Here is a 15,947-nt window from a genome sequence, read left to right on the forward strand (position 1 = left end):
TAAGAAAGAAAAGATTCAAATTATTTTAATATATAAATATTGAAAATGGAAGAGTCAGTATAGCAAATAAAAATCAGTGAGATAGGCAATTGTGGCTTATGTGTGTAATCCTAGCTACTCAGGAGGCTGAGATCTGGGGATCATGATTCGAAGCCAGTCTGGGCAGAGAAGTCCCCATAAGACTCTTTTATTTTGGGGGGGGGGGGTAGTCATGAGGCTTCAACTCAGGACCTGGACATTGTCCTTGGACAGTTTATGCTCAAGGCTAGTGCTCTTCCACTTAAGCCAAAGCACCACTTCCAGCTTTTTCTGTGCATGTGGTACCAAGGAATGGAACCCAGAACTTTGTGCATGTGAGGTGAGCACTCTACCACTAGGCCAAGCTCCCAGCCCCGTCTCCATAAGACTCTTATCTCCAATAAACCACTCAAAAACCAGAAGTGGCACTGTGGCTCAAGTAGTAGAGCACTCACGTAGAACACAAAAAGGCTCAGGGACAGCGCCTGGGCCCTAAGTTCAAGTCCCACAACTGACGACGACAACAACAACAAAAAAATTTACAGTGAAAAGCTTCACCATTAGACTAGATCAAGCAGAAAAAAGGAACATCAGGGATAGAAAAGAAGGTTGAGGAAATACTACTAAATTATTAAGACAGCAATAAGGAAGAGTAATAAAGACTGAATTTCAAAAACAGTAAGACATAATCATGAAACCAAAATTAACAATCTCTCAAAGTAGGAGGAGATGAGCTACAAATCTATTCAATAAAACTACAGCAGCCAGAAATATGGCCTAGGGGTAGAGTGCTTGCCTAGCATGCACAAAGCTCTAGGTTCGATTCCTTGGTTCCACATACACAGAAAAAGCCAGAGTTTTTTGAGTTTTGGCTCAAGTGATTGAGCACTAGTCTTGAGAAAGCTCAAGGACAATGCCCAGGTCTTGAGTTTAAGGACCAGGACTAGCAAAAAAAAAAAAAAAAAAAAAAAAAAAAGCAACAAATTCATTCATTCATTAATGTGAGAACTCACTTCTGTTAGGCCTCTGATACTACCTCATCACTCACATGCAATCTCAGACTTGAGTCCTTGTTAATGGTCACTTCCCTTAAGAATCATATTTTTTTTTTTTGGACAGTACTGGGATTTGAATTTAGGGCCTTACTAAGCAGGTATGCTAATACTTGAGCTATGTCCTTAGCCTATTTCCTCTCAATCTCTTTTATGGCAGCAATAAAAGGACAAGTGAAGGTAATAGTGTACTGTTATTAACTATAACACTAAGTGCAACATCTAAATTAAAATATTAATGATGAAATACAACTCCTAATCAAATTGTTACCATGACTGTGTTCATAATTTTTCATATTTTTTAAAATTTGGTCATTTTCAATGAAACTCTACGCAGCCATCAGAAAGAATGACATCGCCCCATTCGTAAGGAAATGAAGACTTGGAAAAAATCACATTAAGTGAAATAAGCCAGACCCAAAGGAACATAGGCTCAATAGTTTCCTTCATTTGTCATAATTAGTACACATCTAGGACTCTCCTAGCAGAGGATTACAATAGCTCAAAACATAAGGTCAGATAGGATGAGACTAAATGAAAAGAACTCTAGGTTATGGAAACAAGAGGTTTATCTTGCATGATTGCTGTTCTTAATGTACTATGATATTTCTCTTCTCTTTTTTTGTCTTTATGGTTGATCTCCTATTGTTACTATATCTGACTTTGTTACCTAGTACACTGTATATACATTTATTTGTTTATTTGAAATAGGAAAGGGAAGGGGGGGAAACAAGATAATTGGAAGGGGGCAAAGGGAGGGAAATGGGGACAAAAGCATGAGAAGGGGTATCAATGTACAAAAAGTAATGTACCTACTAATTGATGAATGTAACTGTAACCCTGACAATAAAAAAAAGGGAACTCCAAGATATGGAAACAAGACAGCTATTGTTGTTGTTATTGTTAATGTACTGCATGAAGTTCTTTCTTTTTTTTTCCTTTAGTTTATCCCGTCATCAGATTTTGATTCTAGTATTCTGTGTCTTATATATACAACAATAATAATAATAACAACAATAGTAGCAGTAATAATTTTTCTACAGTTAAGTTTAAGCAAATATTTAGATACAATTTAAAATTTGGAAATGGACTTGTTAGAGATGGACTTGTATTGTTTATTGTATTAAATCTACTTATAAAAAATTTTTAAATGGTGATTGTTTTTCCTTTTAAGGATTTAAACATTTTTGGTTCAAATACTAAAGTATTTTCAATTCCAAATTCAAATTAAAGAATAAGATACTTAAAATCTTACTATCTATAGCAGATAGGAAACACTTGGCCTTCAACTATGCAGTTACGAAAAGCCAATGAAACTTCACAGCTATAAGAAGACAGAAGCTTCACTATGTAATAAAGGACTGGAGACACATCATTTGGAAAGTACTATGCCTCAAATGCTGAAAAGAGTATAAAAGAGCTCAAGTTTGGAGGAAATCCATAACTCCTTGGTCTGCTTGTCAGAAAACTAGAAAAAAAAGTTCAAACACTTCCTAAATCAACTATTTCACATGGTAAACCAAATTGGTAAGGCATATATCAGTATTTACAAAGGGTTAACGTTTTTTTTCTGCCACAAACGTGAAACAAGAACAAAAAAAGTTATTTGATAATTACAAGTTGATTAGGTGAAAAGGGGTGACAGTGACTAAGACACATTTATTCATAAACTGTTTTGTTAAATGGCACCTACTCTGTACAAAGATAATAAAATTCTTTTTTTTTTTTTTTTTGCTAGTACTGTGTCTTGAACTCAGGGCCTGAGCATTGTCCTTGAGCTTTCTCAAGGTTAGAGCTCTACCACTTGAGCTACAGCACCACTTCTGGCTTTTTTCTATGTATGTGCTACTGAGGAATTGAACCTGGGTCTTCGTGCACACTAGGCAAGCACTCAAGTTATCACTAGACCAAACTCTCAGCCCAATAATAAAATTCTTTGTAAATATTTTTAAATAAATTAAGTAAAAAGTAGGTACCAGCTGGAGGAGTATATTCCTCTTCAGTCACAAGCCAGGCATCTCGGGCAGCCACAGAACTGGTTCCTATTGCAGCACTGGTAATGGCTTCCCCAATGGTGAACTGAAGTTCTATCTGCTTGGCCTACAAAGAAAGAAGTGAAAGCCATTATTGAAAATAATAGTTCCCCAAAACATCTTTTCTGTAGAAAAGCTCCTCTATATCTTAGTTCTTGGTATGCTTTAATTTTTAATTACTGGGATTTAAACCTAGAACCACATGTTTGCTAGATAAGCACTTTACCACAACTCCAACTCCTTTTGCTCCGCTTGGGGCTTTTTTGTCAGTCATGGGACTTGAACTCTTGGCCTGGGCCCTAAACTCTTCAGCTTAAGGCTACCACCCTACTCCATGAGCCACAGCCCTACTTCCAGTTTTCTGGCAGTTAACTGGAGATAAGAGTCGCATGGACTTTAATGCCAGGGCTGGCTTTGAACCTCAATCCTTAGATCTCAGCCCCCTGAGTAGCTAGGATTATAGGCGTGAGCCACGTGCCCAGCTGGATTTTTGTTGTTGTTGTTTAAACAAAGAATGTCACTTTTTGCCCAGGACAGTCTAGCTAGACTGTTATGCTTCTAACTATAACTGAGATGACAGACATGCACTACCACATTCAGTATTTTTTTCTGCTGAGATGTGGTCTTGCAAGCATTTTGGGGGGGGGGACCCGGACTGTTCTAAAACTGTATCCTCCAGGTCTCAGCCTCCTGAGTAGCTAGGATAACAGGTGTGAGCCACAACATCAAGTTTATTTTCATTCTTTTTGCTGGTTTGCTTTCCACTAACTTGTTAGCTGAAAGTGGATTCGAAAAAAAAGTACTGAGGGAGGAGGAAAGGAGGTCTGCTGGACACTTGTTTTAGAGTGGTGAGAAAGACCCTACTTTCAGTCGAGGTGTCAATCAGAAGCTGCGACATACACTGTGAAGAAAAGCAATGGGTCATGATAGCACAGAAAACTGAAGAATCTCTTCTAGTTTGAAGGGCCAGAAGAGGTTTTTCCTGGAACACAGTAAGAAACTAAAAAAGATTGCTGAGGTCATTTGAATAGCTTATCCCAAAGTGTTAGTACTAATTACTTATCAGTCTTCTACCCTACACTGGAGATCTAAATTACCATCTGTAAAAGCAACAGGAATAGCAGCATGACTCCCCATATCTGGCTGATTGAATAGCTTTCCCCTTCTACTTACACTGCACTATGTTTCACGTAAAGATTATGAGGGAAGGCCTTTCATAGATAGACATAGATGTTTGTCAGTTATAACTAGCATAACAACAAGCCCAACACTAGCATCCAAAATTAAGTGTGAGATGAATAAATGAAGGTTTAACTTTAGCATGCAAAATTATAACTAAAAAATGTTTTCTGTTTGAACAATTATCAATAAGATAACAATACAAATACCTCTACAGAATCCATTAGACCTTGCAAGAGAAGTTTCTGGTGAGGAAAATCCCCATCCCCAACTGGAAAATACCCCAATGTTTGGATTGCTCGTTCTTTCATCTGGAAAAACAGAAGTTTTTTTTTCTTTTAAATAAAGTACACAACAGCTTTATCTCAGAACAGTGTTTCCAAGATAAGATGACAACCTGTCTCCCACATCAATGCCTATGTTTTTATTACATTTTTTATAAAAGTACCCTGTTTTAAAATATTATAACTCACTGAAGACAAAAAGACATAGAACTGGGTCCATTAATGATTCATAGTTATAAAATGAAAGAGAAAAGCCTTTAGACTTATTTTCCTTTAAACTTTCCAGATTTGAAATCCAGACTCTGGACTCAGAAGACACAGACTCAAATCACCTCTCTATGGTTAATAGCCTTTAGAAACGTTACACCTCTTTCTATCACTCTTCCTCCTCATGTTATTTCACAGAGATTACAATTCTGCCTGCTTCATTATAACCTCTGGATAATTTGAATGCACCAAAAACCAGCATGCTCCCTGGTACATTTTAGTGCTTAACAAAGGTTGACAATGATTGGCTAATGATAGCTAATAGAAACTACACTGTGTGATAATTTCAGAAAATCTTAAACAGTAGCCAAACCAAGAACAATATTATCCTAGTTTTTTAAGCTTTTAGTAAATTGATTTTTCTGCTCATTAAATAATCTTATTCCCAAACACAAATCTTTTAAACTCCCTACAATCACTTAACTAAACCTTAAAAAAAAACCCTGAAAAACATCATTTTCTTCAGATTATTCACAATGCTTGGTAATATACAAAGATTTTAAAACCAAACTGGCTTTATAAGATTAAGGGTTTGAGTTCCTATCAAAAAAATTTTTTTACAAAAATCACAAAATTACTTAGCTATTTATTATCCAGTGTTTGCATGATGGGAGAGATTTCCTGGTGAATAAAAGCAAACACCTGGATGCTATTCTTTATCATTTCTCTTATACACTAGTAAGTCTTGCTTCCAGCTACAATTCTACCTATTCTCATTACAATCTGGCTTTATGTATTTACAAATCTATGAATAGAAAGAATTCCAGGAGGAAAGTAAGAAATCAAGACTTGCCTTATTTGTTTCTTTACTGGAGGGAATTCTATTTAGTAAGCTTTCAACCAGATGCAATTTGGTAAAGCCAGATCCCTCACTCTGGATTGGGAGTGGACCATTTCTGCCAATTTCACCCAAGGCTGTACAGGCAGCAACTGCTAAAAGTGGTGATGTACTGTCCAAAAATGAACCTGTAGGCAGATTTAGATAAACAGAAAAATATACTATTTACCTTCGTGATTCCTTACAATTAGCAAGGTATTATAGTTTTTTTTATTTTATTGACAACAAAATAAAGTCAAGGTCTAAATTATCTTCTAGTTGGCCAGTAGTCAACATTTATTCAGTGCAGCACAGTCACAACTATCATACTAAAACACAGGGTAAATACACAATAAAATACTTCCCATTTTTACTAAAAAATATGAATTTATTTAACCTCAAGTTAAGTTTTGGTAGAAAACTTTGTCCCTTAAAGACTTAATAGTGAAGCTGGGCATGGTGGTTCACACCAGTAATCCTAGCTATTCAGGAGACTGAGATCTGAGGATCACAGTTCAACGCCAGCCCAGGCACTAAAGACTGAGAGACTCTTCTCTCCAATTAATTACTAGAAAAAACAGGAAGTGGACCTGTGGCTCCAGGAGTAACCTTGAGCTGAAGAGCTCTGGGACAGCACCCCAGGTCCAGAGTTAAAGCCCCATGACCTTAAAAAAAAAAAGATCTAATAATGAGACCAGTGTGATAGCATATGCCTATAATCCCTGCATGGAGGAGGCTAAGACAGGAAGTTCTGGAGCAGCAAAGGCTTCATAGTGAAACTCTGTCTGGAGGGAGGAGGACACTATAATAAGAAATTAAAATGATAGGTTTTAAAATTTAACAATTCAAAACCCACAATAGCCAGTCAGAACAGACATAATGACCTATTGTTTCTGTGGCAGTCTGAATGAGCTCCTCTTGGTCAGGCAGGAAATTTGTGTCCATCTCCAGGTCTTGCTGCTCTGCCATTCTTGTTTTCTTTTTAGCCAGGTATCGTCCCACTGTGAATCCCAATGCAAGTAAGGATCCATGCTGTATCTCTGGACTCTGAATGTAACAACACAATAGCATATGTCTTCTATCTCTTTCTCATACATGAAAGAATACACTGAAGTAACTGTTATTAGAAGAATACCTCTAATAAGACAGAAGACTAAAAAATAAACTGGTCACTCTGGGTTCCAAAAGGTTCCAATGAATCAGACTCTGAATTTCTAATGAAGAGAATGCTGAGAAATTAGGCTCAGTCTTGATTTACTTCAAATTTAGATTCCATAGGCAGGCACTGTTGGCACATGCCTGGAATCCTTGCTACTTAAAAGGTAGACATTGGGAAGATCAAAATTTGAGCCTAGAAAAATGTCCAGGTGTAGTAGCCTGCACCTGTCATCCCAACTATGTGGGAAGCTGAGATCAGAAGAATCATGGTTCTAGGCTAATTTGTGCATAAAAGTTCACCAGGTTCAATCTGAACAGAAAAAGCTGTGTATGGCAGCATGTACTTGTCCTTAGCTATAATAGGAAACACATACAGGGAAACCACAGTTCACACTAGCTCTGGTAAAAATGAGATTCTGAGTCAAAAATAACCAGAACACAGGCCAGGAGTGTGGCCTGGTGATAGAGTGCTTGCCTAGTCATACCTGGAACCCAGGTTCAATTCCTCAGAACCACATACACATAAAAAGCTGGAAGTGGTACTATGGCTCAAGTGGTAGAGCAATAGCCTTGAAAATGTCCAAGGACAGTGCCCAGGCCCTAAATTCAAGTCCCAGGACTGGCAAAACAAACAAAAAAATGAACAAAAAGGGCTGGAGGTATGCTTCATCAACAGAGTGTCTGTCAAGCAAGCACAGGCAGTGTGTTCAATCCTCCATACCACTTTAAAACACACACACACACACACACACACACACACACACAGAGATACCCTAATCTCACACAGACTCCAACTAGTGCATTGACTCTGACTCTCTTAACATGCTCCTATAGCGTGCATGCTTTCTTCTGGCTTCTACCACTTGTGTAGCTAGAAAACAACATAACTGTTCTAGTACATTTTCTCCCTACTGCCAACAAAATACAATGAGCAGGTTCTATTTCTAATTTCTAAAAGCTACAAACACAGGAAGACCAATGATTTGAAAGCATAGCATATTTCCTGTTTTGATAGGCCTGGTGGTAAGTGACAGTAGACATGAAGGAAAAAGGGGGCTAACACTTCTGAGGACCAGGTAGCAGCAGGAATTCTCTTGTGTTTACCCCATCACTGTATAAACAGCACTTCAATCAGTGCTTTTAGACAATAGCCCCTTACTAAACTGGCTGAATCAACATATTATCTACCTACTTTACTTTTATAATTATAAAGCAAGGAAATTCTCAATTCATCTTATGGATGGGAAAACAAAAACTAGAAACAGGTTAGGTACTTCCATAGAACCTTGTTATGTCCTATATAAAAAAGAACTGATAACATACATGATTGTCTTTTGTAGTCTTTATAAGTTGTTCTATCATTGACTTCAATTCATTTCCTGATACCACTGATGCGACCACAGAATAAAACAACGCTGCCAGTTCACGCATTTCTTCTTTACTGCTACTCATCAGACTCTAAGAAGGATAGAAAACAAATAGATCCATGACCATTTTCCTTGTGGATAACATTTAAAATTACAAGAAAAAAAAGATACATTTTTATGTCCATCTACTGATAACCTGAGAAATAAGAAAAATATTTTAAAGCAAAATAAAAGCTGAATCAGTCAGGGGCAGGTGGCTCATGCCTATAATCTTAGCTACTCAAGAGGCTAAGATCTGTGGATGGCGGTTCAAAGCCAGCACAGGCGGGTAAAGCCAAGAGACTCTTATCTTCAGCTAACCACCAGAAAAGCGGTTCTATGGTTCAAAGTGGTGGAGCACTAGACTTGAGCAGAAGTGCTCCAGTACAGCACTCACCCAAGCCCTAAGTTCAAGTCCCACCACTGACCAAAAAAAAAAAAGCTAAATCACATACCAAACTCTACAATGCATTTTCATCAAAAAGAGAAAAGTGTAAAACAGCTGAAATACATACACAGATGATTTAAAATAGCCTTTATGAGCAAAGGGAGAGACTACTCCACCCTGCCATTAGAGTGCAAAGTAGCACAAAATAGCACATAAACTAATGAGTAGATCTATGCTCCAATAAAATGTTAGAAGTACTTCATTTTTTTAGATCACGCAACATTGTCTCTGGACTTTTTTCAAGCACTTTAAAATGTAAATGCTCTGAGGATGTGGCTTAGGGGGAAGCTATTTGCCCAGTATACAAAGTACCATCCCCAGCATAAGAAAATGAAAAATATTTTTTAAAAAAGAAAAAGTAAAATCCAGCTGAATGTAAGTGGTAGCTCATTGCTGTAACACTAGCTACTCAGGAGGTAGAGATCAGGAGGATCATAGTTCGAGCCAAGCTGGGAAGAATGTTTGAAAAACTCCCCTCTGCTCACCATCTCAAGCCAAAAGGAGCAGAGATTGATGGCATGCACCTGTCACATTTTCTGCACAAGAAGCATAAAGAGATTGTAGGCAAAAATACAGTGCTGGGAGAAGGGAACGAAAGACTTATCAAAAGAAGAGGTTAAAATGGGAAAATAAAAACATATGAGAAAATGTTCATCATCCATGGTCATAAAGGAAATGCAAATAAAAACAACCCTAAGATACCACCTTACCTCAATCAGAATGGCCAATATTCTGACCTCAGACAATGACAAATGCTGGCAGGGTTGTGGAGAAAGAGGAACCCTACTGCACTGCTGGTGGGAATGTAAACTAGTTCAGCCACTCTGGAGGGCAGTTTGGAGGTTTCTTAAAAAACTGAACATATACCTTCCTTACAATCCCATCATACCACTCCTGGGCATCTATCCTGAGCATCATAACCCAGGATATGATAAGGACACCTGTTCAGCCATGTTTATTTCTGAACTATTCACAATAGCCAAACGATGGAAACAACTCAGATGCCCTACTACAGATAGATACAAAAAAATGTGGTACATATATACAATGGAATTCTACATAGCCAACAGACAAGCAAATGGCATTTGCTGGGAAGTAGATGAAACTAGAGCAAATCATGTTGAGTGAGATAAGTCAAGACCAAAGGAAGAAAAGGTGCATGGTCTCCTTGATATGTGGATATTAGATCCAAACAGTACAAGAGTGAGGACTCAATATTCGGGTACTCAAGGGTATGGACATGGTCTTGGAAATATAAACATAACTACATAGACATAAAACCTATGATGGAATATATACTCTATAGACATAATGTTATATAGATTGATATGTATCTATACACCAACTCTCAGCTTAATTTTAATTATGTTCTAAAATCTATGTTCCAGTGATTACATATAAATCCCCTTGTTGAATACTTATTTGTTAAACATGACATTTGAAATATGATGTAAAAATCAGTGTTAATAAAAACTTTCAAAAAATAAATAAAAATTAAAACTAAAAAAAAAAATTAAAAATACAGTGCCAGGCATGGTGGCTCATGCCTGTAATCCTAGCTAATCAGGAGGCTGTGATCTGAGGATGAAGGTTCAAAGCCAGCCTGCGGTTCAAAGCCAGCCTGCGCACAAAGACCTTGAAATTCCTATCTCCAATTAATCATTAGAAAATGGGAAGTAGGACTGTGGCTCCAGGGGTAGGGTGGTAGCCTTGAGCTGAAGAGCTCAGGGACAGTGCCCAGACCCAGATTTCAAGCCCCATGATCCAAAAAATTAAAATAAAATAAAAATATAAGACCCTAGTAGAAAAGGAATGAAAACAAAGAGATTGTGGAACATGGCTCATATGGTAGTTAAAATGCCTGGTCTGTAAAAAGTCCTGAGTTTAAACTTCAGTACCATGTAAAAAATACATTTAAAAAAAAAAAGATTCAAACCATATTTAGCAAGGAATCATATTGCATGACTATCTCTGATCTAAAAGATCAAAACTTAGTTGGGTTCTCTTCAGATACCATAAACATTTCACCTTTTGCTAGAAGATCAAACTAAAAGCTACAACATTATTTTAAAATCAGGAAATAGTAACAAAGAAAGAAACCTCTTTTTAAACAAAAAGCAATTTCATGAGATGAGATTTTCCAGGAAAAATGCAAAACTTGTGTCTTTTGGTAAATTCATATTTTCATACTTAAAGATCTAAACTGATCACTTTTATCATAGCTCAGGCTACCTTTTCCAACAAGTACTGCATTATCAAACACAAGAAGTATACAGAGCTGAATGAGCCATACCTACACTGGAAAAAAAATCACCATTGTTTATTGCAACTTCAAATGTAACTTACATTTTATTTGCTAAACCTGGTAACCCTTTTGGAAAAGAACAGTCATCTATGACTGGTAGAAGCACGACCTGGTACCACCCACATAGAAGATGTGGCATTCAAGCCAGGCACAGTAGCTTACGCCTGTAATCCTAGCTATGCAGGAGTTTGAGATCTGAAGATCACAGTTCAAAACCATCCTGGGCACTGAAGGCCATGAGACTCTTATCTCCAATTAACCACCAGAAAACCAGAAGTGACGCTGTGGCTTAAGGAGGTAGGCAGTAGCCTTGAGCTCAAGAGCTCAGGGACAACACCCAGGCCCAGGGTTCAAGTCCCATGACCCACAAAAGAAAAAACGAAAAACAAGATGTGGCATTCATCTATCAAAATGATGAAATCATGTCCTCTGAGCCAACAATCCCACCTCAGAGGAACCTATCTAAAAATGTCATCTCCTCATGCATAAATGGTATTCATTATAGTAGACTGGAAGTACCAGAAATGGTTTTGAGTAGGGACCCAGAATAAGCCATAGAATGGAAATGATAAAACTGCTAAAATAAATAATGGGAGCTCTCTCTGTGATTACAGAGGAAGTACAAGTTTTACTGTGGAAGATATGGAAGAAGTAAAAAATACAACTGGGAGCCGGGAGTTTGGCCTAGTAGTAGAGTGCTTGCCTAGCATCCACCAAGACCCGGGTTTGATTCCTCGGTACTTCATACATGGAAAAAAAGTAGAAGGGATGCTGATGCTCAAGTAGTAGAGCTCTAGCCTTGAGAAAGCCCAAGGACAGTGCTCAGGCCCTAAACTCAAGCCCAGAACTGGCAAAAATAAAATTAAATAAAACTGAGAGAAGGATGCAAACTTTATGTGAAAGGGAAATTTTTAATGCCTCATTCTTTTTTTTTTTTTTTTTGCCAGTCCTGGGCTTGAGCTCAGGGCCTGAGCACTGTCCTTGGACTTTCTCAAGGCTAGAGCTCTAACACTTGAGCCTCAGCACCACTTCTGGCTTTTTTCTATGTATGTGGTACCAAGGAATCGAACCTGGGTCTTCGTGCATGCTAGGCAAGCACTTTACCACTAGGCCAAACTCCCAGTCCACTAATGCCTCATTTTCTATGTATATTCATAAATAAGAAAACTCTAGAAGTTTTTCCTACAAAGAGAGGTGAGGGTAGAACACTGGAGAGATTTAGATCACTAGAAAACATTTATGGGAAAAAAAATTTTTTTTGCCAGTCCTGGAGCTTGAACTCAGTGCCCAAGCACTGTCCTTGGGCTTTTTCCTGGAAAGAGAACATTTTATTTCTTTGACTATACAAAGAAATTATATTTCTTTGACTATTTAAAAAAAAAAAAACAAACTCTGAATCAGAAAATAAATTTTTTTACATGTAAAATGTCCTACATGTTTTCCTGTTTGATTATAGAGAATCTTCAAAATGGTCTAACGACAGAAAAGGTCATAGTGACAATGACAAGAAGAAAAAAATCATACAGATAAGTTTGAAATAGCCATATTCAAAGAGAAACACACATGTAAGAACATACCTTTATCCATTCTGTTTTATCTACAAATTTGGCAGCCAGTTTTTCTGGATAGACTGACACGGCTTCCAACAGACAATACATGACTGGAACACCTAAATAAGAATTCAGAACCATTTTCAGCTTCAATAAAAAGAATATGCAGGTCAGGTACAGTGGCTCTTGCTTTTAATTCTAGCTACTCAGGAGGCTGAGATCTGAGGATTACCATTAAAAACCAGCCCAGGCATGAAAGTCAGTGATACTCTTATCTCCAATTAACCATCAGAAAACTGGAAGTGGCTCTGTGGCTCAAGAGGTAGGGTAGCAGCCTTGAGTGGAAAAGCTCAGGGACAGCACCCAGGCCCAGACTTCAAGTCCCATGACGGAAGAAAGAGAGAGAGAGAGGGGGGGGGGGAGGGAGACAGGAGGAGGGAGGGAGAGAGGAGGGGGAGGGAGGGAGGGAGGGAGGGAGGGAGGGAGGGAGGGAGGGAGGGAGGGAGGGAGGGAGGAAGGAAGGAAGGAAGGAAGGAAGGAAGGAAGGAAGGAAGGAATGAATACAGGGATCATAAAATTTTTCTAAAGTATGTGAAGCTACTGCTTAAGCACAAACTTACCCAGTTCTACAAAAACAAATGATAAACATAGGATTGGGATGTTATTCAATACAGCTTTGTAGTTATCTATCAAAAGAAAATCCTGACCTTCACATCTATAAGTTTGTGAACATAACACGTTTATCTGCAGTTAACTTATCTTACTATTAAGGTATCCAAAGTTAGGCCTTACTGTAGCACACACCTCTGAAATTACAGTAGTCCTGAGGCTGGGGCAGGAGGATCATAAGTTCAAGGCCAGCCTATAAGTGAGTTTTAGGCCAGCCTGGGCTACAGGGTCACAAAATTTTTTTTAAAATAATAAGACAATTAGAGAGTCAAATTTAGAAATTAAATGGTTGCTTCAGTGTTTCTGTATCTTTTGTTAGCATCATAACTTCTTACCTCCAACACCTGCTAACAGCTGTTGTAGCAGGCCAATGTAGATCTGAACAGGATTGGTTTCTCCACTCTTATTAGATGATGAGGGTGTTACCTGGCTACTTGACATTAAAGTTCGTATATAACGGCCAATGGCTGGAGCATGATCTTGCATAGCAGCCATACTCTGAGAGGTGGGAACCACTCCTGAACTATGTGCCAAGCACATGCGCAAGTATAGAATTATCTAAAAGCATAATGAAGAGAAATATAAGGTAAGTTCCCCAAAAAGTCATTATGGGAAAATATTCTTCAAAATTTCCAAGCTGGACATTGGTAGTTCATACCTATAATCCTAGCTATTCAGTTATAAGCCAGCCTGTAAGAAACAGTTCCTAAGACTCTTATCTCCAATTAACCACCAAATCCACAAGTGGAGCTGTGGCTTAAGTGATAGAGTAGTTGTCTTGACTATAAAACTTAAGAAGTTCAAACCCTAGTACTAGTGGGGCAGTGGGGAGAGCTCCCAATTTTGACTTCTCCATCTCCTTCACAAAGTCTTCCCAATTGTCATGGAAACCAGGAAATATGTTTCAGTAGTTTCAGTATGTTCTGATATAACAAATTTCACAAATCCAAAAGTTTTCTTTTATAGCTTCGCCCCCACCTCCCAGAGCTGAGGACCCTTGCCAGGTAAGGGCTCTTCCACTGAGCTAAATCCCCACCTCCCAAAAGTGTTTTCTTAATGAAATTAAAATGCAAACTCAAATCTTTGATGTCAGATATTAACCCAGGATCTTTCACATGCTAACCTTACCTTTACCTCTCCTGTTACTCAACTGTGATTGCTTCATATACTATTTAATGAGTATAAATCAACTATCTAAAAGATGACATTCCCCTTAATATGATAAACTTTAAGCCTAGAAAATGCTAACAACTTCAACAATCCATTGGCTTTAATAATCTAACTTGCTGCAAAGCTTCAACAGTACTCAACATTACTATTAACCACTCTAAAAATCGTAACTCATTTTTTAAAAGCCCCACAGCAATAAAAGCAAAACATCTAGTTCTTCCAAGAGAATGTGGCTAGATGAGGACGCAGCTCCATGGTCCAGCACCGACCTCATGTAGTACTAGAGACCTGGGATTCCCCCCCAGCACGGAGGAAGAGAAAGGAACGGAAGAACCTGTGTGAATAATTGTGAAGTAAAACAATTCACCAAAGGAACAATTAACAAAGGAACACCCTAGAGAAGAACAACAGCACTACAATCTGGGTGTATCTAGAGCTCAAAAAGACTACATGAATTTCTTTGGGCATGTTGTTATCATCTAGAACCTTTACAGAAGCAAACAGCAATATATGAGAGTCATACCTCTGCAAATGCTGCTGGGTTAAATGGAAGGACAGTGGTCCCAGTCATGTATTTGACCGGAGTTTTCATTCGATGGGAAGCCTAATAAAAACAAACACCAAACAAATAAACTTGTATTTGAAAAACAAAGCATATACGTCCTTCCTCAACTCAAAATTCTGTACTTCTACCTACATTATTGTCAATGATTTGCATCTTTTACTTTTATTTTTTGCCAGTCCTGGGTCTTGAACACAGGGCCTGGAATCTGTCCTTGCTTTCTCAAGGCTAGAGCTCCACCACTTGTGCCACCACCACTTCCAGCTTTTTCTCTGTATGTGGTACTGTGGAATCAAACCCAGAGCTTCAAGCATGTTAGGCAAGCAATCTACCAGTAGGCCATGCTCCCGGTTCCTGTTCACATCTTTCTAACCAGAATATTTTCCTACTAATGCCACTGACAGTATATGTACCTAAAACTGCAAATGGCAAGTATGTTGCCTTTCTCCACACAGTTTTTACTGGCCTTTTTTTTTTTTTTTTTTTTTTGGCCAGTCCTGGGCTTGGGCTCAGGGCCTGAGCACTATCCTTGGGCTTTCTCAAGGCTAGGGCTCTACCATTTAAGCCTCAGCACCACTTCTGGCTTTTTGCTATGTATGTGGTACTGAGGAATCGAACCCAGGTCTTCGTGCATGCTAGGCAAGCACTCTACCACTAGGCCAAACTCCTGGCCCTTTACTGGCTTATTTTAAAAGGGTAAACTTACTTCAACCAGCTACTTATTAACTTGTCATCTCAGGCTACTGAATGCCAATTATTTTCACTAGTAAGAGAAGTGGTAGGAAAATATAAGCATAGGACACTTTCAGACCACAAATGACACTGTACTATAGAAATGAGAATAATGGTTGTTACTTGCTTATATCCAATGTCTTTATGTGCCTACCTGCTAAAAAGCTAGAATCACCAACAGAGGTGACAGGCAGTAACGATATCCTACCAGTAAAAAAAAATAAACAGAAAAAAAAAATCAAAAGTGGTGCCATGGCTCAAGTGAGTGCTAGCCTTGAAAAAAACCCAAGGACAGTG

The 15,947-nt window shown here is 38.3% G+C and overlaps 1 protein-coding gene across 5 annotated transcripts in view; it reads right to left on the reverse strand.

Annotated features, from left to right (window-relative positions):
• Nucleotides 1–15,947, reverse strand: part of Ecpas (Ecm29 proteasome adaptor and scaffold) — a 117,177-nt gene that overhangs the window by 38,094 nt on the left and 63,136 nt on the right. For all 5 annotated transcript variants that reach the window (XM_090330425.1, XM_090330424.1, XM_090330421.1 and 2 more), the window contains 8 exons: nucleotides 14,880–14,960; nucleotides 13,522–13,744; nucleotides 12,545–12,636; nucleotides 8,132–8,266; nucleotides 6,535–6,697; nucleotides 5,627–5,799; nucleotides 4,492–4,593; nucleotides 3,047–3,170 (listed from right to left, as the gene is read on the reverse strand). In XM_090330425.1, the coding sequence (XP_090186551.1) occupies nucleotides 3,047–3,170; nucleotides 4,492–4,593; nucleotides 5,627–5,799; nucleotides 6,535–6,697; nucleotides 8,132–8,266; nucleotides 12,545–12,636; nucleotides 13,522–13,744; nucleotides 14,880–14,960 (1,093 nt within the window). The remainder of the gene's footprint in view (nucleotides 1–3,046; nucleotides 3,171–4,491; nucleotides 4,594–5,626; nucleotides 5,800–6,534; nucleotides 6,698–8,131; nucleotides 8,267–12,544; nucleotides 12,637–13,521; nucleotides 13,745–14,879; nucleotides 14,961–15,947) is intronic.

The sequence above is a fragment of the Megascapheus bottae genome, chromosome 3 (genome assembly GCF_031878675.1).
Source record: "Megascapheus bottae isolate mThoBot1 chromosome 3, mThoBot2.hap1, whole genome shotgun sequence".
Classification (NCBI taxonomy): Eukaryota; Metazoa; Chordata; class Mammalia; order Rodentia; family Geomyidae; genus Megascapheus; species Megascapheus bottae.